Source organism: Nomia melanderi, chromosome 12 (genome assembly GCF_051020985.1).
Source record: "Nomia melanderi isolate GNS246 chromosome 12, iyNomMela1, whole genome shotgun sequence".
Lineage (NCBI taxonomy): Eukaryota > Metazoa > Arthropoda > Insecta > Hymenoptera > Halictidae > Nomia > Nomia melanderi.
This window is the reverse complement of record NC_135010.1, coordinates 2280956-2308400: the sequence shown is the minus strand read 5'-3', so window position 1 is coordinate 2308400 and position 27445 is coordinate 2280956. Positions and strand designations below refer to the sequence as shown.

The window sequence follows — 27445 nt, the reverse complement described above, 5'->3', positions numbered from 1 at the left end:
CCATTCTCTTCCTTTTATCAATTCTATGAAATTGTATTACATACGTTAGTTTTTAATATTACTAAAACAGGTTTAATGCATAATCTTAATAAATTTTACGAAAACTGCATAAAGTTCACGATTATCGTTGATAATTCAAAAACTATTAATTAATAAGAACATAGATCTCATTCATAACAAAACAAACACATAAAATTCTATTTTAATATTCCGGAAGAAATGTTCAGCTTACAGAAACGATTAAATAAAAGCAATTAGTATTAGTTAGCAATTCATTTACCTAATTCAATAGGTAACGACCTTCCGCCTCATACAAACTAGGAATGAAATGTATCAAATGTTAATTAAATTTCTTACGTAGAATTGTAAATTTCTGAAACTGAAAATTACAATGGAGTTTTAGCGTCCCAAATTTCTCGTGTGTCCTAGCAATTGCTTGGTCCATGAAATCGGACATTTCGTGCAACACAGCATTAGGACACTTTTACCGCTCTTACTGATCGCTTCCAACGATCTAACTATCCTGGACAACATTATCTACAACGAAACGTCCGGCAGCTGCATGGAAACAGAATAGTTAGGCATATCCTAACCGCGGCTGATAGGAGAACAGCGTAGCTCCTCGTTTTCTCTTTCTCTCGATCTCTCTGTCTTGTTCCCCGTTATTATTCAGGAACTTTGCTGACAGCTCTCCGGATAGGCAGATAAGAACGTCCTCTGAATGCCGAAGCGTGCACAATGCTCCTTTGGAACGACGTGTACCCACGTCTCGCGGTTACTTTCCTCGTATACAATCGCACCGAGGCCAGAGTTTAGGGCGTATCGTGCCGAACCGCGTCCTAGAGTCCCGAATTTCCTTTGGTCAACCAGATTTATCGAACAATTCCTGAGAACCGATCAGTTTCCTCAATTTTATCGATTCTACTTTATGAAATCATCCAATTAAAATATTATAGAAAGTATTGGATTAGCCGAAAAATCTTTCTATATTTTTTTGGGCAAACTTGGAAACAAGGTCTGCTTTATTAAATAAAATTATTAATCTCTGGTAGACAAACGGTTCTACCTGAATTTCGTTTTCATTTTTATTCTATTATACTTGCTATTTTTTGCATTACACTTTCTGTTTTGTTGTATTAAAAATCTTATAAGTTTTCTTTATATTTAGCCAATATACCTTTGTATCATAGGTGAGATAAGATAATTGTTTTAGAGTTTTCAGAATGCAGTAGATTATTGGTATAAGAGAAAAAATTTAACAAATAATAAAATGTGTTCGTTTACTAATTTATAATTAGTAAATAATTAAGCACTTTATAATTAAATAATAATAAATCAAAATTTTCCTACGTATACGTATTTACGTAAAGACATATTTATCGTAGCTTTCCTGCACATAGAAATAAATATTAATACATCTGATAAACCCAATAAAGAAATCCGAGTTGGTGTAACATTTAGCTGAGAAAAACTCAAATACTAAAAGTTAATGTTACGATAATAAAATAAATAACAAAATTAATCTTTCAATGTACTTATTGCTGTCACACACCAATAATGTTACAATATAAGCTTCACACTAGTGAAGCAAGAAGACTTTTCAACTAATCTAGTAATTATTGAATTAGCATTTGAATGGTAGCCCAAGAATTCTAACTAGAATAAATTAAACTGCCATTGAACTTCAATTAAACTTCTTTCTAAAATCTGAAAACAGAATCTAATTCTTTTGAATCTATATGTTTCATAAATAGTAGAGGGTAGTATAAATGAATATTATGTACTCAGTTGTTTATTATTTTAAAAAATTTTTAAGAATTTATTTGTGTTTCTACTCGAATAAATCACACATCGCATTTACACTCCGATTAGCCTCAAGAGCAACAAATGTGAGAGATTATTTTTTTACTTAATTGACCTTTAAGCATTTATAAACAGTTTAATTTAAACCTTTATCTAAAATTGAAAATCTGGAAGTCAATCTTGTAAAGGAACAAGATACAAGAAAAAAAAGAAATATTACAATATTACAATATTAGACGTAACTATTGATAACTCCACTTAATAAGGATTATTTAAATACAATGTATTATTCCATGTATTACAATCTATTTTGGATATAAATTTATAAGTTTAGGTCATGATTAAATTACATGCATTAAGCAGCAATGTCATTGAATAATTGTAAATTAAAAAGAATCTTATTTGAAATAAAAATTCATTTTAAGTGTAAGAATTACGTTTCCCTAGTAAAAGTTATAATGCGGTTGCGACGGAATATTTTAGAATGTGATGTTATTAGAATGTAGTTTGGTCTCAAAGTTAAAAACCGAAGATAAAAGGACAGGGTTTCAGTGAAGCCGGCATTTCTCATAACGATTTACTAGCGAGGGTGTGGTCCAAATTGTTCCCGTGCTGGCTGACAAATTAAGATCAGATAGAAGGATGATCCTCAAGGCTGCTGACTTTTAGATTTTCATAAGGCATCGGCCTGCCACCCTACCGACTTCTTACGTTTACCCCTCCCCACTTTGAGCTCAATTTCCTTATCCGTTTAACCAGCCTTTTCATTCGCTATCTTTGGTTTTCTGCTTTACATTTCATTTGTCAAACAGAAATTTAAGGGAACCATATTCTTTGTTAAATTAGCCGTTATTTGAACAAATTTTAATCGTATAAACGATACGAATTCATAATGGACAACGTATGTGAATATAATATTTCAATGAAACATGGTACATTGAATAAAGAAATAAAAATTAAAATTACAGCGAAGTGTATAGTCTTCTCTTTTTTATTCTTTGCTTTCCGTCTTGAAATAATCCAAGAGTAAAGAAATAATGATACAACATCTAACAGAAATAGACTAAATAAGATTAAAAATTATTGATATATTTTTATTTCGTTTGTAACGTAATTTTAACTTCTTTATAGTACTTAATTTATTGTTTTTTTAATTTTTTTTTTAGCTTTTAATATTTTACGATGAGACATTTAGATAGGTACGATATTAATCAGCAATGGTTTTAATGGCGGTGGAAAGTGACAATATCACTGCTTGGTGTAGAACTGAAAAAATGTTGTATGAATTCTTGTTTGTAAATATTCTTATATTGTTGTACAAACGATAAATTCAAAAAGCATTACGTAGAAAATATTTAAACATTCCATATTATTACTACAGTGCAATTGCAATTTGAAATAAAATTTGGCTATACAAGCAGTCGACACATTGGTATCCTATGAAGATAAAGGATATTCTCCAACTGGTTATATTTCAAAATTTATGAATTGAATTGATTTTAAGAAATTAATAGTTATTATCTAATAGTGAATAATTAAAAATTATATTAGGTATAATATACTTGTTAATAACAAATAAGAATGCTTAATTTATTCATACAGTTTTTTTATAGTTAGAGAAGCTTAGATTTCAGAAAATAATTTCGTTATCTTTCACAAAATCGAATAAATTATAAATCGAAATCATAGAAGAGGGTAATTATTGCATAAACATTTGTTTTAAAATACCCTATTCATAGAAGAAAATAAAGATTTGTACAGTGAGAAAAAGAAATTATATTGTACCTCGTATAATACTCCCATTTACTTTCCCTGTATTAATAATGAATTAGTTGGAGTACTCAGCAGCTGGTGGTTCAATGAGGGCACATGTAATTCCACTTGAAAAAGTAAGTTAAAGATATGAAATATAAATTACGGAAATAACAAATTGTATTTGATGTTGTTGATTAATTTTTTTGCAATCACCTTTCAATAATTTATAATATATCTCTTTCCAGTTGTTTTAACAGTTTCAGAACACTATGTGTTATAATAATAAATATTAATCATTTTGTTCTGTTATTAAGATAAATAAATTATAAGCAAAAATTATTAACAAATATAATAAAAGGAATAACATACCATATTACAATAAACGTAATAAACATAACACATTAAACATGTATTTCTTATAAACTAATATTCATTTTAAGGGGATGAAAATTACTTTCGTAAGTTGGATATAAAACAATTACGTTAATACGTTAAAAATTGTGAAAGAATATATATTTGATCTCGCATAAATATAATACCGATCAATGATCTATAATTTTAGCAGAATTCTAATTTTCTATAATTTAATTGAACACTTTTAAATATACAATTTAAACTACAGGGACTAGATAAAGCAATAGAAACACCTCGTATATTCAACAAATTTTCTATCAATATTCTATAAGATGACCTTATAGCTGTACTTTTCTGAGAATAGAAACGTAAAAATCTTGAATAATTTTTAATGTAGATATTTTACCATTCCTCATAGGGGAACTCTTCAAGTGTTCTTAAAATGACGCTTTTAAGCAATGTTTCCACTATTTTATATACCAGTATGTTTCAACCCTTGTAGATTTATATGCAACTAATTACTTAACAATTATTGTGTAATAAATATTTGTATAATAAATTTTCTGCAGTAAATCCAATCGTAAGACACGCAAAGGGGATACAAACACAAACATCATTAAAATATTCGATATTCAACCGTACATCGGATGTAATCATAGTTTTAAACTACAATCGATTTTGTGTTGTGTCAATTGTTTACCATAGACGTGTTACACAGATGTACACAAGTACATGTCAGACTGACGGAATCACTATTTCATTTATTTTCAGTCGGGACACACCTGTTCCCTATAATTTACCCAATTCTCATAGGGGGACTGAAATTTTCTGCAAAACATTGGTAGAGTCGTTGCTTGGGTACGATTCGATACATGAAGTTCGATAATGGTAACAAGAGGGATAACGATTTAGGTTTGTGCTTGTATACCAGGATAAGAAAAGACAGCAGTAGCAACAGTAAAGCCGAAATTCGATGTTTTGCGAATGAACGGCCGTCGAGTTGCGTGGATCTTTGCAAGACACTTTAATTGGACAAATCCGCCTATCCTCATTAAATCCGACCCGCCTTCGGTACGATCTCCTCGACAAGATCTTATACGTGTATCGTATAGATGACAAGAACAACCCTGTTCGCTTTCGTGCGGCATTGACGATGGGAACGGAGCCGAAAGTCTGATGTATCTGACCGGGTTTGCTGATGTTGTGTCACAGACTGAGACAAGGATTCGGTTCTGGCTTAATGATCGTTCTTAACCAGTTAGCTGCTGCAACCTCTTTGAGGGGTGTATACTTTAGTTGAATTTAGCTTGAAAAATCTTTCATTTTGCGCGTAATAAAATGCAACAATGAAGTATGTACTCGTCAAACGCACGACGTGTGCACCTAGGGTATATTTTAATAGCAAATTAAATCAAAACAAAGAAGAATTAGATGTTTATTTGAAGAAATAATGAATACAAATTTTGACGTGTACACTCGTCAAAGGCAGTTAACTGGTTAAAATTGATTATTTCAAAAATGAATATTTCCTTAAGCAATTACAGTGAGCATTATAATTGTAACATTCAAGACGTCTTCATAATTGCGCCATAGTTATCCCCACCATATTCCCACCAGGTTTCTTCTAATACACCACTGTTTTCAACAACCGACCGCGGTTGAAGGGCGCAACATGATTCGAGTATTGTCGAATTCGACGACTTCAACGTCTCTGTCCTTTCTATTTAAAGTCGTTTTATATATCTGAAACTTCAATCGTTGATTACACAAGCAATTATGATCGTAATTCTATCTTATGTGGTATTATTTTAATTATAAGAACATAAGAAACATGATGGTAAAACTTTCATTCATAAACAATCAATAATAAAGGAGTTTGATTTTTTAATTATAGGTCTCAAGCTTATTCACAGCCTTTAATGTTGCCAAACGCTTCGATTTTCAGTTTTTCTTTTTCCTTCACTCGCGTTGGCCTTTTGTACGTTCGCCATGCTAAAATTTTCGTTTCTTGGGTGGATGCGATTCCACCTTTTCAATATTCACTGTAGCTGTTTTTAGATGAGTATACTCGCCGTAACACAAAACCTTGTCATTTTTTCATGAAAAGTATACTCGTCAGAAACAGCTAACTGGTTAACCTGTTAACTGTAGAATTTAGTTTCAAAAATCTCTAATAATGCTCGATTGCAATGAAATACAATCAAATACAATGAAATCAAATAATGGTGTGTATACTCATCAAACATTGGTCAAATGCACCTGTGATATGTTCTATAGAAAAAATAAAGCAAAACGAAGAAAAATTACGGGTTTATCTGAAAAATTAAATAATCAATCGTTGAAAGAATTAGTATCATGCTGATTTTAAGATGATGTGTATACTCATCGAAAACAGCTAACTGGTTAACACGTTATTTTTCAGATGTCTGTTCCACTTTATATTTGAATTGAACAAGCTTGAGTACACTAGTTCACAGAAGCATTTCAAATAAATTTCTAATCCAGATTGACATTTTAGACTTGTGTTATTCAGTTTCTATGACATGTACATATACATTATTCTCGCATGTACCGTAAGCATGATACGTATGGAATTTCAAAATGTTAGTTAGTATCTGATGAGTAGAACATTTTAATTATGAACATATACATTTTAACACTAAACGTACCATAACTGGTAAAATGACTACTTTTAAAATTTAATTAAAAATTCTGCATTTTCGTTCGTCCATTTAACTTCATCTCGATTCTTATATTGTCCGATTAATCATTTTCCCAGTTTTGTCCTTGTCTTTGTTTCTGTTTTCACGAAGAAAAAGTATCATTTAATTTATGTAACATTATTTTATAACCAGTTATTTGACCGGTTACGATATAAATATATATATATATAAAGTGCTGGTACATTTAATTAATTTAATTATTAATCATAATATTTTTAAACTTAAAATGGGTATCATTCTTTACGCCTTGCAAATGGCATTGATAAACCTAATCCATAACCTGCTGTAATTATTATCAATATGATATAAAATATTATTGACTCGGTTAACTTTGTAGATTACTAAACAATAGAAAAACAATTGGATATTGTGATATTCTTTTCTATTGTGAATTACAGTCTCATTGTGGTATTTATATGATTTGATAGTATAATACATTTTTCTTGCACCTGTAGAAACATAAAATTAAATTCTACTGAACTGGTACATTTATTGGAGAATAACCCATTGTCATTTCCGTTTGAATGGCGAGGGAAGTAGACGTCATAACCATGAATACGGACATTCTAACAATATTATTTCATATCCTGTTATTGTGCACGCATACAATACTATTAACACAAACAAGAAAAGACTTCAAAAGCTAGCATTTATAAAGATAAAATAAATAAAATGTATTTAACACTAGTTTTACAGAATATCAGCTGTACTGAATTTTACAAACATTATTTGGTTAATATTTAAATAGATATTGATTAATGCAATTACATGGATATGTATCGAAATTGTCTATTTTTAAATCTATAGTTTTCAAAATCTGAATAAATGAACATTAACTTTTCTAGAAGTAACAGAATAAATTATATAATAAATATTATTAAACCTAGTGTTAATAAAAACAGAAAATAAAATGCAAAGTTCTATTATAATGATTACTCTTTCAACCTCTTGCCCTACAATATCGTAACAGACTCGTGAAGTTTTTCAATATGATTTAACCTACATAATTGTTACTCAGTACACTCGAAGTCAAAGTAAATATTGTTCTTCTGTAATCAATTATTATACTTAGAAGCAAACGTAAACATAGAAAATGCCTAGAATGTTTCTCTTTTTCCAATAAATGATTAATGACAAAACAGTCGCATCAATCAGAATTGAGAAAGAAATTATAGGGCAAGGGGTTATAGGGCAAAAGGTTAACACCTTTTTCCGTCTAATAGATTCTATTAAAATGTGGTTCACTTTATACGTAGTAAGAATAATTAATTTTTAAATGAAGAGAAAGAATTGTGACTTCCACATGTGACTGATGGGGCAATCTAATAATAAGCGTCAATTGTATTAAATACAAATTTTAAATGTAAACACTGATAACTTACCATCAATACGGCAGGTACGTTCTTCAGCTCCTTAATGATAAGACTCATAGACTATTGTGCTGGTTGAGTTAGGGTTGACTCGGCAACAACGCGATGGTCTTATCTTACAGCGAGGTTTCGCCTCACTGGGTTGTGCATTTCCAGACTTGGGACAGTATCATGTATTTCCACCGTTATGTACGTATGTATATGGTGGATCTATCGTGTCCATTTAGGTAACAAATATGCTTATGAGTTCTATATTCAACGCTCGAACACTTTCAATTGCGTGTAGAAATGCGAGCGAAAGTATAATAACAAGCGTGGGTCACGTATGGAAATTGGTTTGAATTATTTTCAACTATTACCTTTCCGCTTCTTAGATTCAAAATCTCGTCATAAATTTTAAACGCAATGAGAATTATTCTTTTCTTATGTAAGCAGATATAAAAGAATGTTGATTTGTGAAAATATGAAAAAAGATTACGCGGGAAAATGAAAAAAATTTAGAAAACAAAATATTGTGAATTTTCTACACAAAATGAAAATTGTGTTAAACTAATATTTTTTATTTGCAGTATTATTTATTACAAACACACAAAAAGGTATAACTATTACATTTAACTTAATTTACCTTAGACTCAATTAAGAAAAAGAACTTATACATAATACAAAAAACTTCATCAAATTAATTTATAAATGTACAGTGCGATCATTTAAAAAGAACAGATTAATTTATGTGAACTCTACAGACTTGGTATGCATTGTGAGATACATTATCATAACTGTCTTTAAGAAATTCATAATCTTAAATTTTCTCTATATGAATTTAAATTTCGAAAACATAATGAAGAGAAACGAAATACTTTCAACTTAGCTAAGTCGAAGAACAATTTATAATAAAATTATTTTCAATTTTCATTTTTCAACAGATCTCCATAATAAAAATAAGAATTAATAAAATAAGTAATTCAACTAAAAATTACCGTGGAAATTTTAATCGTGCAATAACTATAACATCCACATGGAGGAAAGTAAGAAACAGTATCGTGTATCGTGACGTATAGTTTTTATTCGACGTTATTCTCATATGTACATTCATCAAGGTCCATAATAATTATATTAATCGTTATGCAATAATTACAATAAAAGTGCAACCCGCGTGTGTGGTTACAGGTCAACGATATTAAGGAATAACAGGTTGATTAGCTTCTCCTCTGTTCCTCTTGGCGTGTTGCGTTACATGCTCACAAATGCCTTCCCGGCCAATGGCTTCCCGGTTCTTTCTAATTTACGTAACTTTAGGGGCTGAGCTAGTCTGCGTGATATGGATGAGGTTGCGGCGATTCACCCTCGAACAGAGCCATTTTCAAGCGTTTGCACTTGGCCCGTCGATTCTTGAACCAGAATTGCACATTCTTTGGTTCCAGCCGCGGAAACTTCTGCCGGTACGGCATTCGGTTCAGCTCCTCCGTGTATTTTAGAATTAGCTGTAAATTAAGCAGACGATCATCTCGTAAGTTAAGTAAATTTTATGTAAGCTAACGGTGATATGAAAGGAACGGTACATGATTAACACTAAAACTATAATTATGATGATTTATTTTCAATCTTTTATCAAAATTAGAACAATAAGTTACTTCAGATTCGAAGCATCTCTTGTCTTCTATCTGTGCGAAAATATGGATTTAATTAAAAATCTTTCGCGAAAACGTCTTTATAATTTAAATACTTGCAAAATAAACATTCCGAAGTCGGTCCATTTGACTCATCCGGTAGTTTTAGTACTAACTCCTTATCTTGTAATATCGAATCAGACTCGTGATGAAAATTTTAGACTGAATTCGATAAATCGTAGTGCTATTTACTTTCTTGAATATGAATTAAATCGTTAATCTTTAAAGTAAACTTAGGCACAGAATAAGTATGAAATTCTTTTCTTTCTCTAATAAATTATTAATTATAAAGTAGTTTTATCAAGTATGGTTGTGAGCAACATCATGGAATTAATGAAATTTTTGAATGCAATAGTTCTATAATCAATAACTTGTATTACTTTTCGTTTATCTTGTTAGTAATGAAAATAAGTATGATATTTTACGTAAGCTGTTAATAATGTTCTTTTTAATTTCCAAGTAACGAACCTCTGCAGATGCAGCATATAGAATTGTTTAAGAAATATTGTTGGCAGATGACAGAATTTATAATAACAAATAGTGTTAATAAAATGTTAGTTTAATGTTATATCAACTTATTGACTATTAATATTTTGTACTTTAGATTATAATTGTGTACCTGATTTACTTATATATTATACTTATCAGATTTCATTAGATCATTAAATTACAATAATTACGTTAAATGCCTAAAAATCAGTATATTGTATTAGTATGTACAATACATAAAATTATAAATGTAATTAATAAAAACTGGTTCATGATGCTATATTTCGTCAAGTAGTTATGCTGTTTGTAAATATTATGTATGCCTTCGATCAAAATTATTTGATACTCTCAACTTTCACGCATTATAAAAGGAGAGGAAATAAAAGAAAACGTTACAACTTGTAATTTACAAGCTTCTAATTCGTGTTTTATGAGTTCTTCGGCTACGTCTGAGTATGTAAAAGGTTGAGCGATTATTTTGCATTCAGATTATTAAACTGAGCTAAATTCACTTTCATGTAATTATTAGTCAATTATTTTTAAGCGGAAGTGTAATTTTTATTGTATATTCATTGTCAGTTATAAGCTTTGTGTATTTATTTTGCTATATAATATAATATAGCAAATATAATGAAGTTCCGTTAAGCTCTTGCTATATAAAACCTTTTATCTTCGTTTATAGAGGAATGTAACATCATATTTTTGGCTGGTAATGTATTATGAATTATATTAAAAATTTAAATAATCTTTTAAATATGTTTACAATACAATTATTATTACTACAATGGTAGAGTACCTATTCAAAAATAAAAAAGGTTTATGTGAACATTTCTTTACGTAATAACTGTAACTTTGATGTTCCTATAAACTTTCATTTTCTTTAAAATTGAATCGAAAGAATGAGAGCTAGATGGACATTTATCTTTGTCTGTAAAAGTAGAATTTTTACCATTTCTGGGACCTCTACAATGTTAGGACATGGACGAAAATATCTCTATTTTTAATTTAATTTTAAGCGATAATTATAACAGTTTCATAATAGCGTGGAATGATGTATGAAAACTTTAAATTAAGCCATTTTTGTATCATGTCAGATTTTTACAACAGAATTATTTTTATCTAACTTTGACATTAAAAAATGATTAATTTGTTAAATATTAATATTTTTAAAGTGGTAGGTATACTAATAGTATCTGTTAAATCGAAATGTTACAATCAAAATGTAATAATAAAACATAATTCTTCTATAACATTTATAATTGTAATAATGGTAATAATACAAATTTTAGTAACAATATAAAATGTTATAATAAATTACAAGTAAGTTCCATTTCGAAATGATATATTTCCTTCAACTTAATACAGAAATGAAATTTTTTGAAAATTTCTATGAATGTAAAATATATTGAATCAGTGTTCGTAAAGAAATCGGTAAAAGCTTGCCCTTATCGCCACAATCTGTGATGGTAAGAAAGAATGGTCACGAATAGTCCCTAGTTTGAAGGACTTTCTTAATATATTGATTAATTTAAAATACTTTTCCTTCTTATTATTTACAGTAAATTTTTTATAAAATTTGCAAAAGTAGAAGTTAATATGATTAAATGTTTTGTTTCCGCAGAAGTATACCTTAATTTAGCAAAAATTCTCTTCTACAGATTTAGATATGAAAATATAAAAATCGATAAAATGAAAAGAAACATCTTTATTTTATGAAATCAAAAAAAATAAAATATAAAAAATCAACTGAAATTGTCAAGAACAAAATTTCAAAATTACTATGAAGCTATATCCACGTTGTTTGGTTTCGTGAAATATCATAATGATCATACTCATTTCACGATACTATTTGTTTCATTATTTTAACACGTTTATTGCTGATGACGACTATTTACGCGATACTAAACTTATGTTCATGTGACGTTTATGTACGCTATATATTCTTGTGTTTTCTATCCGATATTACGAAATTGACAGTGGTTCCTTTCGTCTGTTTAATAGGTTAGCTTTCATTTCTTTAATATATTACTTAAAGTTGCAAGCGAATAATGAATTGTACCGATTACGAGCGTATTAAATAATATCCGAAAAATAAATATAACTACTATCGATGCCTTATCGATACGAAAAGGAGATTTAATGTCTAAGGTATGACGAGGATATAGAACTTAATTATTAGAAATAATACATTTCGATTAAAGCGTATAAGTTTTAATGTCTAAACGAAAACACTGTTCCTCTGTTTACCTACAGTTTTTTCTAAATATTTCAATTTACGTTTTTATGATGGAATTATTTTTTCAAGTATTAATTTGTACTAATACATGAATCGTAAGATTTGTAATAAATACTAAATCGAGATCAATTTTTATTTAAATAATCGATAGGATGCTATAGGTACCATTTTATAGTTACAGAATAGTTAACTCAAATGAAATGCCTTGACTGTACGTTTCTTTATTGAAAATAAGTTATTTAATTAAAGAATGAATATGATATGGATAATCAAACTATACGCGTATTATTTGTTATTAATTACATACAGAATATTTCTGTAGCATTTCTATTTTAATTGTCCGTTTCAGAAATGGATTGAAAACATTAATTACCAGAGAAACCGTTGCTTGTAATTCACTTCGGAATATTATTTTGCAGAAAAGGTAAAACACAATTGCGGTTAATAAAATTGAAATTTTTATTTACACATCACGGTATCGATGACAACTATGAAACAGTGCAGTGGGAAAGTGGACAAACACACAGGTGTAATTGTCACGTGAAAAATTGTGCGTTCTGCGATTGAAAGCAATGTATTACTGAATAAGAATTTTTCACTTATTAAACTTATTAATCTGATTTGAAGTTCCTTTACACATCAAGAATATTAATGCAATACTATAAATCAAAGTGATGCATAAGAAGTGCAAGTATTCTCTAATATTAATTATAACATCAGTATCTACATAAACCTAACATGTAAAAACGATCTCAGAATGAAATGGGATACGAATAACGAGCATAGTTATTGAAATAAATTGATAGATTTTTTTATTTTGAACCAACAAATTTTTTCCAAATTAACAATTAGAACTCTATGATCTACAGTAAAAATAATTCATGTTAACACTAAAACAACCGGACGAGTCAAATTGACCCACTTCAGAATGATTATTTTGCAATTATTTAAATTATGAAGGGGTTTCTACAAAATATTTTAATTAAATTCGTATACTCGCACAGATGCAAGACTAGAATATCCTTCGAATTTCAAGAAACGTATTCTTTCAATTTTGATACAAAATTGAAAATGAATCACTCTAATTGTTCGGTAGTTTCAGCCTTAAATTCAAAGGGACCAACCCCTTCCGAAGATTCTATCTTTTCCAAATTAAATAGACATAAAAATTGATGAACCGTGGAACTAATACAAACTTAATGAACCGATATAAAAATAGCTCGCGTTACGAGCGCAAGAAGTAATATTCGCTTCTCCACGTAAAAGATACAATTTTTCCAATGTTCCTGGATACATCGCGAACGCATTCGAGATACCGTGTGCTGATATTAATAGAGAGGATCGGGAAATGAATGTACCGATAATTAAGCTGCGCCGTTCAACTTACCGCGTGACTGGGATGAGTATTGTGAGTAAACCAAGCCTCGAGCCTCGGCACTTCCGTCACGGGATCGATGAATGTCCGGTTCCTCTTCCTCCTCTCGTCCAGCATGCTGGTTGAACAACCAGCCGGGCCGCGTGGCGGCAAATAAGGTGACATATACATAATTCCATGACCGAACATCGGGCTCGGAACCAGAGAGAATCCCGGCAACGGACCGGTCGGCCTTGCCTCCTCGTCTTCGGAACCGGAGGACACTCTGGCATCCTCCTGCTTCACGGAGGACGGCGTTGAGGGTGGAGGTTGTTGATCCTCGGGTCTGGTTGTCAGAGACAGTGGTCCGACTGGTGGACTTCCGGGTGGACAGGGAGAAGGTGAGGCGGACTAAAACATGGAAATATGACGGAAATGTTACTGGAAATTACGGATAATTATTACTTATTTGTCTTCTCGTGGTATTTCAAATGAAAGCAACGAACTCTTTGAGATTATGCAGAATGTTAACACGTTCCTGCCTCGGTGGTCACCGATGATCGGAGTTTCAAAACAACTTGAAAACAATTATAATTTATAAGACAACTGACGTGGAATGAAAATGTTCAATAACGTGAATGACTAGATAACAGTGTAACGTAAGAATTGTGCTAGCAAATAATTAATAATTGTTCCGTTTTATCTTTGCTACAAAGGAATAAGTAATATATATGAAACGTTAAACAAGTGTTAAAGAAGTAAGTCGCCAAACTTTGATATTGTGTTGCATTGCGAGTTAACCCTTTGCACTCCAAAGGTGCCTCTCAGTCACCACTCGATTGGTGCATCAAAATTGTAAAATTTCGTATTTAACATTAAGTCTCGAGTAATCTGTCGATACGTGAAATATGGAAATAAAATACCATTGTTCCTCTTATTTTGTGAATAGATTCCTCGTTAAATTAGTTTTAAAAAATGTCATCTGTATCTCATAAAAATGAATTGAATATTTCTGGTGACAAATTTTTGGAGTGCAAAGGATTAACCCTGACGTCTCAAACGGTACACATAGGTACCGTGAACATTCTAAATAATCGGAGAGCTAGAAAACGCCTAGATAAAGGAAAATTGTACCACACAGGGATCTTTGCTTATGGCTGACAGCTGAAGTGACAGCTTCTTTATATAATTCATATTAAAAAAAAATATGTATATATATATATACGAAAGGATTGGGGGGGGGGGGGGCACCATTTAGAGACATCCTAAATATAGATAAGTGAACATTTCTGATTTTTTCTGGATGGAATATTTTAGCATAGAAATTGTAACTGCAGTATAGATATTTGAGAAAATACATCAGACACGACGACGAAAAGAATTTCAAAAATATGCGAGGATATAACAGATAAACTGAAATATTCGAATACCAACAATTTGTAACGATATCAATATCATTACAGAAAACTTGTTAATTGAAAATTGCTTGTGTATTAAAAATAAAGTGGTAAGTAACAATTACTTTCTTATTGGTGATTAGTAATAGGAAGCTGTTCACTTAATTAAATAAATATAATTTATACCGGAAGGATCTAATAGGCACATTAATATCATATATGTACGACTTGCAGCGGAAGCTCAATACCGCAATTATAATATCATAATAACTGTTTATTTATTTTATTATTCATTTATTATTTAGAATACTTATGGGGTTTACGTAAGGTCAGTTGAAAGAATCTGTCCAAAAAAGTTATAGTATGTAGAAATCAATAACTGTGTATATACATACAGGAATTCCACAATTTTGTTTTGTTTAACATAAGTTGTAATATAATAAAAATATAATGCTTGTTATTATTTATAATTCAATAATATCTTTACAAATTCGAGGATTATTAAATTATTATAATTTACTCCAAAGAATAGATTAAAAAAAAGAAAATTTACTTAAAAAGAAAACTACTGTAATTAATATTTCTATAGAAAAATGGCACAGATCGATTATGAAATAAAGGTAAACAAGTTATACATTTATATTTCTCAATGAAAAGGCAAACAAATAGTAGAAAAAAATTGAAAAACATATAATTCAATAATATGAGAATTGACAAAATTGAACGAATAAAAATAAATGCAGAACTTTTATGTAGTCAAATTTTAAAACAGATAATTTAATCAGGAATAGTACGTTTAGCAATATTATGGAATTAGAAAACTGGAATCGTGTTGTTTGTTATTTTTTAAGCAAATAAGAAAAAAACACGATAGCATCGTTTGACATACAGTAGAATTCCGATTATCCAGTACGCGATTGTCCAGTCCTTTTAGCCCCACTGCTCTTCTGCCTGGGAATAAAACAAATGAATCTCCAAATCCTCCTAAATTTATTTTTTAACAAAGAAAAAATGATGAAGCAAACTGCCTCGTGTTTTATAGAAAGAGAAGAAAATTAAAAACAAAATGTTTTACTTCTATATATTTTATTTTACATGTTTTACTTTTATTAATAAATTGTATTACTATATTATTCCATCGTTTTTAAAATTATATTTTCAGTTTTATCATACGTATGAGTATAGTCTAGTATATCCAGTACTGCTTTGGTCACGAGCATGTCGGATAATCGGAATTCTACTGTATTTCGATCAAATTTTCGCGAAGAACCATAGTATTCAAACGATTGAAATAACGAAAATTGGCTACAGAAATAATTAAATTGAAATAACGAACATTTGCTACAAAAGTAATTAAACTGAAATAATGAAAATTTACTACAAAAATAATTGAGCTGAAATAATGAAAATTCTCTACAAAAATAATTGAATTCTGACTAATGTTTTAATACATACCTGATGTCTGGAATCCTCTTCCTCGTCCGAACAATCTTCACTGACAATGCTAGCACCTCTCGGGCTGAGACCAGGCGGACTATACCCGTTGACACCTCTATTCTCAGCCCTTTTTTGAGCAGCCCTCGCGTTCTTGAACCAGTACACAACGTTATTCACGTCCAGTGGCTTCCTACCCCGTCGAGACTCCAGAGAGTTTAATTCCGAGACGTAGTGTTGTATTTGTTGCCTCGATGGATGTTGATTTTCACCGAACCACCGTTGAAGACGCGGCAACTCCAATTCAGGATCGAAGCTCGTCCTCATCCTAGTTTTATGCGAGTATTGGAGGAGTGCAGGATGTGGAGGACCGATGGCGCCGCCCGCCGAGCCCATGCTACCACCTCCGTCTGGCTGAGGGCTCTGCGTATGATGGTGGTGATGGTGATTCGAGGAAGGTACGATCGGGTTTAAACCCAAGCCCAACTGTTGCTGCTGCAACCACGACTCGAAGTTTCGCTTGGTTTCCTCTGATAATTCGTTCCCGCCTCTGCACAGGGATAGTAATGTCATCTGCAAAACGAAAATCGATTGCTTCTAAGGGAACCTGCTTACTATAACTCTATAGAAATTCAATATTGTTTTTTAATTTTGTTATTGTATTCTATATTCTGAAAATTTGTTTCTGTATTCTAATCTAGGTAATATCCATAGTCGTGTTGTTTAACCCTTTGAGTGCCAGGAGAAATTTTCATATTTACTTGAGAAATACCAGACAGTCTTAAACAAAGATGCATGATTATAAACAAACATTTATATTTCGAAAAATTTTCATCTACAGTTTATAAAAGTTTTACACAATATTAATAACATGTTAGACTTCTTCTATTCCTAATAAAATCAAAAGGAAATTTTTTGCAAGTGCATGAAGGAGGGATATATCGCTCTTTGGTGATTAATATCTGCGATTGGTCAATTTATTGTCTGCTATTTCTTGATGAGATAGTAATAGGGTTACTATTGTATTTCAATTTGGATTTAATACTCTTAGACTGATCTGAGTGCCAATTGAAAGTATGTTTATTTGTAATTTGTATTTTACTAAAGGATCGATATTTTTAAGTGATAATTTATACCGCTATGGGATAAATTGACACGTGTGTAAGGTATCTTGATATAACTTTTAATAATTATTTTTACTATTCAAAATAAGTTATTTTATTTACATTAATTCGCAGTTTCTATAGAAGTTACTATGTTCATGTAGCAATTGATATATGAAGTGTCTTACAATACTTCATTCACACAATTATCTTTGTAACTATTTATTATTCGAAAAATGTTCAAAATAAAACTTATTCTGTGTTGAAGAGGCTGTTTTTATGATAATCACTTGATTTTTCTAGAAAACGGTTTTTATAAGATAACACGATGACCTTTGTATTTTTAACCACTTTAGACCTAACACACATTATAATCTAAACTGTTTTACCTATTTCTATTAGAGAAATAGTGTGCTATCATTTTTTATTCACACCATTACTGATGGTGCATTGAATAGCAAATTTTGTTGTTAAGTAAGTGTACATAATTTTGTACGAAAGTCAGGTCTAAAAGAAATTCAGGTTAAGTGGAACTCTATAAATGCTACAGATATAAAAAAAATTGATGAATACTGACATTAAATGACACATATGGCATCGGATAAAAAATATTTAATTGCATATAATAATATTTATCCATATAAAATTGAATATATTATTAAGGCCAACGATCTAAGCAAAATTGCATATGCATATAACCGTTGCTTGACTTCAGTTTCTTTTGCAACTTGTAATTTGATTTTAGACTTCGATTGAGTTTGAACTGGTTTTAATAAAAAGAAATATAATCACACTTGACATTGAACATTATAATGTATTATTATTAATAAGAATTGAAAATTATATTTAAGATATGCAACAACTCATATATCAAAGTTGTGTTCTCGTGGAAACAGAACTTTAGCTATGTAACCAACACGACTTCAATGCACGAATGGTTGCATCTCTCGATACAATGTCTACAAGATAAATATATGCACTGCATATACCTATCTCTGGGAGCGAAGCATTACAAATCGAATTCACAGATTATCCTCTTGCACTGGGAATTAATGTTGTTTTTACTTATTTTACGCGATTTTGTACACTAATTGTGTTTATTAAAAATTTTTTATAGAACGAAACATTTCAAAACATTTTAGTATGTGTAATGCAATTATGCACTCTAGAAAGTGTACAACAGTGTGGTTTGCTATTTCTCTTTAAGAAGCTTGCAAAATTCTTCGATCTAATAGTTTTCTTCAGTCCTATTAGATTCAGAAAAAAATATTTGTTATGATGCTTGTCGAATTCAACTCAATATCTCCCAAAAGATATAACTCTAAAAAAAGGGTTGAACAAAATTTCCGATCGAACCGCTAGCAGCAAAATAATCTAAGCTGATCACGTTTCGTGGTTCTCCCTGTGTATAAGTCGCTCGGAAGCCAATACGATTGGTATCCAGAAAAAAATGGAGAAAGTTAATATTTTGGCTTCAGAAATGATTATAAAACGTATTCAGAAGCTATAAAGAGAAGGACTTTCTGACTTAGAAAAAAACGAAGAAATGTGTAAATCTTTGAATAACTGAAAAGATTAATAATTTATTCCATTAAAATATACAAAAATCAGAAAACATTAAAAAATAGACTTAACCACATTGGCTTTTGAGTGACTCGTATGATTTTACATGCCGTTCGGTTCAGAAATTATTAAACTCTATTCATCACATGGCAATTCGAATGATTACACGAACATTCAGAACCAGCTCTATTCTAACCATCTTTAAAATAGCCAATAAAACATCATTCAAAATCAGAAGGAAAATCCTATACTACGCAAACCATAAAAATCATCCATCACTCTTACCAAACCTGGTTAGCTTACCACCTAAATACTTTCTCTAAACGATTGTACGAAGTATATAACGAATACAATAATTATATAAATCCTTTCTGCTCCGGAACATACAACATAGAACGGGAATCCAGTATTAGATTCTGCAACAATACCTGTTAAAGACTCAATATTCCAGCTATAGACTCTGCTACACATACAAACTAATATAGACCTCTCAATTTTCTCTAACTCCGATACAAACCGTGTAACACTGACTTCAGTAAATAATGAACTCCTGAATAAATACTATGAATATATCCACGTGTACACTGACGGATTCTAGAACCTTTAAGGCACAGGATACGCAATAGTTAAACCGAAATCTACAATAAAAATTTTACTCAAAGAAATAGTCTTTATATTCATAGTGGAACTTATGGACATTAATGGTGTATTTACCATAATCATAAAAGAGGATTAGTAAAATATAGCAATAACATCTTCAATCAACAATATTAAAACAACAAATGACACAGTATTATACATTTCAGAAACACATAGAACACTAGTGCAACATCGGACGAAAAGTAGAGGAAGAATATCGTACCCCATAAGAAAAAGAGTATATAAATTGTCAGATATATTAAATAAAAGATACTTGCTTTATTCAGAACTTTAATGAACATTAGTACTATTTATTTTAACAGTATGCAACATTTCCGATGCTCTTACATATAATGATCATATTTTAATATATTAAGATCGGTACGACTAAGAATTTCGGCCTGCTTAGTCGTACCACCCACATATAACCTAAGACGTACCTACGAACAGAATTGAAGGAAAATTGTTACTAAATTATAATCCCTTCCGTTTATGCAAATCTGTAAATAATTTTCCCTGGATAGAACAGGAGGCTAGACTCAGAATCTGACAAAAAAATCACTCATTCACACAATCTTGCTAGAAATCTATCTACACTGATTGTGAACAGACAATTGCAGTGAAACATCGATAGTACTTCTATATTGTACCAATTACAAGAATCTCTGCACTTACAATAAAATTGGTTCATCACTAGAGTACAATTTTAATGAAAATAAAATGGAAAATCTTATCAAATCTCTAAGAGAAATACATTTAATTACAAAAATAGTATAATAGATACAACGTTCGCTAATAACTACAGCAGTTGATGCGACCTTAAACATCATTGAAAAGAAAATACAGTCCAATATACAATAACCGAAACTTAACACAAAATAGTATAAAAAGTATAAAAATACAATTTAAGTTTTATTCTAACCATTTTCATACTCCTAATGTTAAAATGAACAAGATGATAGAGTAATACTTTTCTCTATTTAATGGTTGTTCTCGCTGTAAAGAACAGAACAAGAGCCAAAATTGCTTAATACTGTTCTTAACCCCTTGAACAGACCTACAATATCGAATTTAAATTGAATTTGACGAATCTAAGTGTTACATATTATTTTTAAGATACATTAAATATTAATTTCTATTATTAATCTCTTAATTAATTCATTAATTTCTTTTCGGTTTTCCCTTATTTCAAGATAAGTTCTACAAATGTCTCGAAAATTAAAACTGAAAGACGGTTATAAGCACAAGAAGCAATTACTCAGTAAGTTGATCTTGACAATATATTTGGAGGTCACCAAAATCAGCGAGATTTGGCTTAAAGCAAACAACTACCAAATTCTCTTCCCGACGAGTAAAACGGTAGACGGATATCGAGACACCGTCAACACCGCATCTCATTCGTCGCGTTTGGTGTTAAAGAATCAGATTATGGAAAAGTTTTAGGCAGGCGCGAAATAGTACTAGCTTGAAGGAACGTGTACCTTATCTGGACAATGATTTACGCGAACAAACATCTCCAACCGCAGGGACCAAGGAGCTCGACGCCACCTTAATAACGTGGTAATCCGTCGTGTATCCATGACACCTCGGTTGCGCCGTGTGCGACGCAGAAACCGATTGTTATCCACAGGCCTGTCACCTGCTAAAATTCTGATTCGGCGAATTTTACAGCCCCGCACTTAATCACTCAGCCAGGCAGCCGAGATGGCTGACAGGACACGAGATCCCAGATATTGGTTGATAAACATGTAAACAAACCGTCGAAAAAGAAAGGAGAAGAAGCGGCCCCTGTTCAGCTTATCTGACGGCATCGCGTTGTAATTCGAGGCCTGATTTACGCCCATTTATTATTCCCAAATGACGCAGTTACCGTCAGCTGCTCATCCGAGGGGTGGTAGTAAATCAATCGTCTTGGCATCAGAGCTGATCAAATATCCTCGAATATAGATCCCCGGCGTTGTCGGCGAGGCTTTAGCGCACAGTTTTCCGTAATGCGGAGGTTCTTAATAGATTAGAAATCAGGGACAACGCGGAGGAAAGATTGATCAGACGTCTACGTTCGCGCTGAACAGCGTGGACGGGTTTGATCTAGCTGAACTAGTTAACTGCGTTCGACGAGTATACACGTCATCTTAAAACGCAAAATGGTACTAATTCTTCAACGATCAATTCTTTATTTCTTCAGATAAACACGTAATTCTTCTTTCTTTTGCTTTGGTTTTTTATGAAAATATACTTTTGGTGCATTCGCCTTACGTTTGACGAATACATACTTCATTTTTTGATTTCATTGCGCATAAAACGAGAGCCTTTTTAAGTTTAATTCCACAGCTAACAGGTAACAGGTGAACTAGTTAACTGCGTTCGACGAGTATACGCGTCATCTTAAAACGCGAAATGGTACTAATTTTTTCAACGATCTATAATAATAATCAATTCCTAATTTTTTAGATAAAAGGTACACTTTATTATTTAATTTTATTGTGAGTGTAATGAGAGATTTTTCTAACTAAATTCCACAGTTAGCTGGTTAAGTTGTCTTTGTGCTCGTTACCTGTTCCTAGTTAGTTTTAATTAATTATGTTAGTGTTATTTGCGATTTACATTATAAACAGGTAATGATGTTTCTACCGGTGAGCTGCGATACCCTGTATCAGATGTGTACCGATGTTATCACTGAACACTTACATTGTGTCTATGGCACGTGATAAGCGTGACAGCGGCTTAATATGCAAATTGGTAATCACGAAAGCTCTTTATAAATTCTACGTGTGGAACTGATACATTGGGAAATGCATATAAAATGTTGATTTTTCATTAATGAAATGTGTCTCTGGACGGCTGTTACCGAATCGAATTAATCTCTGCCTGGAACAACGTGTTAATTATTAATAAATGATATCAATCAACAGCAAATTACAGTGTTTTAAAAATATTTATGTGATATCTAGATATTAATAAGTAATTATTTTGTGTAATATATAAAGATGGCAGAAAAAATTAGATACGTGTAAGGTTAAATATTTTGTTTCAATGTTTAAAAAATTAAATAATTGTCACTTATTTACAAAATTATTTGTTGTATAGTTAGTTTTACAACAAACATAAATCGTTGGTAAAAAATAGTATGACATTTTCTGATTAATAAATATTCTCTTCGACGTATTCTTCAAGATTTAGTAGCACAATCTAATAATAGCACAATTAGGATTAATCTGTGTAATGTTTACTATATAACTTTTATGGTGATATATGAAAACAATGTTATAACAGTTGTATTAAAAAGAATGATGATGTACAATTCTGTGTAAGTACCACCAATTGAGCAGTGTCCCTCCTTTTAAAATGATGTACCATTTTTGGAATTGAAACTGATGATATTCTCAAGGCACAGGTTAATCTTCTTCACTTAATACTTTTATAGAAGACTTGTTATTTGTTCCCTCTCATTAGCCACTGTAAACAAAGCTGACTGTCGCTCTTGGAGATAAAGGAGTTGCACGGTGATTAAATAGCATTCTAACAGAATTCTTAAAATAATTGCTGCGTTTGGTGCAATAAGGGCGTAAGGTGAATTCAGACCTTTCATAATATTACTTTCATGGGGACTAAATTCAAAAAAGTATAATTTCACCAAGCTTCAGTACGATATTTTTGAAATTGAAAAGATACATCAGTTTGAAATACTGCTGAGTGCAATTTTATTACCACAGAATATATTTACTTCAACATAAGATTTCAGTATATGATTATTACATTTTTTGTGCCATATTTCCCAAATTCAGAACCATTAAAATATTTTTATTTGATACACTAATGTCATTAATAAATGATGAAGCTAAATCAAATCAGTCCTTCTATTAACAAATTGTTTCGTGTGAAAAATATACAATGAACGTAATTATTATTTTGCCTAATATTTCAGAATTATATAACAACACTGAAATTTACACTCTTCTAATCACGAACATTGGATAGGGTGTGATTTTCCATTGTTTAAGTAATTATATTCTTTGTTCTTTAAACGTTGTTTTTGGCGATCAATCTTTTCATTTGGAACTATATTGCATCTAATGTCTCAATTAGATAATAAATAGAATATGTTCATTTAAAATAATTTTTTAGCTAAAAAGTTTCAAACCTCTTCATGTATGAAACAATACCATAAAAATAACGTACGCTACGTATCATAACAATAAGAATATTTTTACGGACTTCAATATTCCTGACTCTTTCAAATGGTAATAGTTCAATAAATAATTAACAAAAAGTAGTGTTAATAGTCTAAAAAAGAAAACGTTCAATGCATGTAGCTGTACAATCTTCTCCCATCATTATGATAAAAAAAAGGAATCTTTAACCTATATTTTAATAAAATCTGTGTAACATCGTATTCCATTAAAACTGACATAATCCAAGGAACACATGGCCCAGCAATTATTTAGAATTACACAATAAAAAAAATGAAAACATTATAAATATTTATTAATACCTATAACATTTTCTAATTCTAAAATAATTGTTAAATGCTATGAATGCATAAAAACTCGTCTAAAGATGTCTGCTCATAATAGTTATTGTGACTTTTACAAAAATATATTTGAATGCACATATATATCATACATTTGGTCAGTATTCAAACTTAATTTTTCCAGAAAACTAGATTCACATGAATGATAAAATAAAAGAAACATATACATATTAAGAATCTGCCTTTTATCTCCTTGTTAAGAATGACGAATAAAATTCTATTCACTGTTAATAGACAATCGAATAAGGATTTATTACTCAAAAATTGGTAATGTATCAATTTTTTGCATATAACTGTATAATCCTTTTCACATGGTCTTTAAAATTAAATGAGTTCTAAATATTAATTCTGTTGGATACCGTCATAGGCTAGTAAATAAGATAAGCTAACTTTCGATTTCCTTCCTAACCGTTCATTCTTCTGTATATAATTACTCATACGACCCTTGACTTCCTTACTCACCGATCCTGAATCATACGCTTGTCCCTCCGAACCTTAGCAATATCCAAAATTCCTACTGGTCCTTATCCTCATCCCCACTACTTTCAAAGTCAGACTTCCGAGCCTTTAAAAGGGCATACAAAACTGTCCAGGGCAGAGACGAGCAAAATGCTGACCGATAGAAAAGAAAAGAAGAATCGCTAGCTCTAGAAATTATAATTCTTAAGTGCCTCTTGTAAGATTTCGTGTACTAAGTTTAGTTCGAATAAAAATATTCACCAAACATCGGAATTCTACAATTCTAAATGCTTGTAGTACTTTTTAGTAATAAAAAAATTATTGAAAGGAATAAAATCAATAATTTAGTACAAATGACGAATAATTATTACCCGAATGTAGCATTCGAAAACAAAGATACATTTGGCCATTTATCTTAAATAAATATTTATTCAAAACAATTCGAGTAATGCCCAAGTCTGTTATCAACCTAGTTATCGGGTCAATGTAAACACTACTCGTAACGAGGAAGCAGTTTACAGATTCCCAAGTTAAGATTGTTTTCATCAAGATTTTTACTAATAAGACTCACACTTATTTTCACATGCTTTTCTTTATTTTCTTTATTTTATTTCTTTATTTTTCTGTTTAATGTAAACAGTTTCCATAATCACGAATTCGAAACCACTCACAAATAGTAATACTTCTCGATGAATTACACACGTGTTCTAATTGTTTTCCTTTAAACGTTGGGTATTTATAGTGGCTAACTCAATGGAAACAGCAGAAAAATTAAGTAACTTTTAAAATTAATTGAAATGTAGCATTAATTATGTACTACATCTTTCAGGTAAATGTGCCTTTTGTACCTAAATCTATCTACGTATATACTAATTTATATTTGTACTCTAAGCCAAACGTTCCTCAAAACCCTTTACGGTGATAAGAATAAATGGGTATGATCAGATTCATACCCGCAAGTGTTAGCGGCGATGAATTAACACTAGAACTACGGATCATTTAATAAGATTAATATACAATCCCTATAAAAATTTTAACAATAGAATATTTTCAGTTTTTTCAGACACTCATTATAGTATTCAAGTGAAACTATTTATTTTTAAGATTACTTCGAATATCCAATGATTTCAGAATACCACTAATTGCGAAACAAATAATCGAAACCTGTAATTTTGATTGGTATGTAGTTCTAGTGTTCAGGTCCACAAGAGTTAGCGGCGATGGATTAAAGCCCGCAACTGTTAGTAGTAATGGAAGCAAGACCCAATCAAGACCCGCAAGAGTCAGCAGTGGTGGAACCAAGACTTAACCAAAGTGCGCAAGAGTTAGCAGCGATCGAACTAAATTCTAATCAAGGCCCGCAAGAGTTAGCGGTGATAAATTAAGGTCCGCAAGTATTAGCGGTGAGAGACTTTTATCGCGACCTGTATCGTGTAAGTTTCGTGTACCAACTGTTTCGTTATTTTTGTTCGAAAAACATCTTTTTCGGTTGATAAATTCTATGTATTTGATAGGTTTTTCACCTTAAAGGAGTAGGGTAACATTGAGACACCCTCACAGCCCAATGGTGAAGGAAGCCCCTCTTTCAGGGTGAAACACTCGTGTCAAAAAATGACGTTGGCGACTTCCAGGCGAGTTTACAGAAATACGCTCTTCCATAGGCTGGGTCCGATGGAAGGAGCCTTTTGATTGGATGAGTTTGATGTGTCGCAGTACTGGACTTACCTGCGTGAGTGGCCATATGCTTTGCGATCAAGAATCGACAGGAGAAAAGGAATTCATGCGACGACTGAAATCCTGGGCACGTGTCAATTAGTTCAAAAGAAGCTACTGTCTATTCTCCCGATAGTTATGAATGAAAAGCAGCGATACAGAACAATGAACAACTTACTGCAGGAATAGCAGAAATTTAGAAAGTCTGTGATAGGCTGTGCCTTCTCGTTTTGTGTTTGTTAAATTCGGCCCTGAAAGCTGAACGTACGGAAACGCAAATTTAGAGTTTAACCCCTTCAATGCTACGGAGCGATATATCACTCTTTCATGCACTTGCGAAAAGTTTCTTGTTGGTTTTATTAGTAATAAAAGAAGTCTAACATGTTTTCAGTATTGCGTAAGAATTTTATGAACTTTAGAATAAAATTGATCGAAATATAAATTTTTGTTTATAATCGTGCATATTTTTTTAACATTGTCTGTCATTTCTGAAATATGTATGAAAATTTCCTCTGACACTCAAACGGTTAGGGCCGCCCACAAACGTTGAAACTTACAACGGTACAAGCATTGTTACGAGTGGTGGGTTTAAGTCTTTCGAGGTTTTATTATACACATTTTACTCGAACAAAAAGTAAAAAAGACTCTAACCCATCGGTAGTAGTGATGCTTACATCGTCGCAAGTTTCAACGCGTATAGGGGCCTTAACGGACCTCCCTACGGTGATTTTATGTCGCTGGCAATTGTTACGCGACATAACAAAACTGATGGAATACAGAAGAGATTTTTATGTGTCCTGCATATAGGCAACAATTTCTTAGAAAGTAGAATAGACACATAAAGTATTTTTATGT

At 31.2% G+C, this 27445-nt stretch overlaps 1 protein-coding gene across 1 annotated transcript in view; it reads right to left on the bottom strand.

Annotated features, from left to right (window-relative positions):
* Positions 1-9055: 9055 nt before the first annotated feature.
* dve (SATB1_N and homeodomain domain-containing protein dve) overlaps positions 9056-27445 on the bottom strand; it is a 121822-nt gene continuing 103432 nt past the window's right edge. The window contains exons 5-7 of the mRNA XM_031974968.2: positions 16604-17155; positions 13785-14162; positions 9056-9486 (exon numbers count right to left, since the gene is read on the bottom strand). Coding sequence (XP_031830828.1) covers positions 9310-9486; positions 13785-14162; positions 16604-17155 — 1107 coding nt within the window. The 3' untranslated portion in view covers positions 9056-9309. The remainder of the gene's footprint in view (positions 9487-13784; positions 14163-16603; positions 17156-27445) is intronic.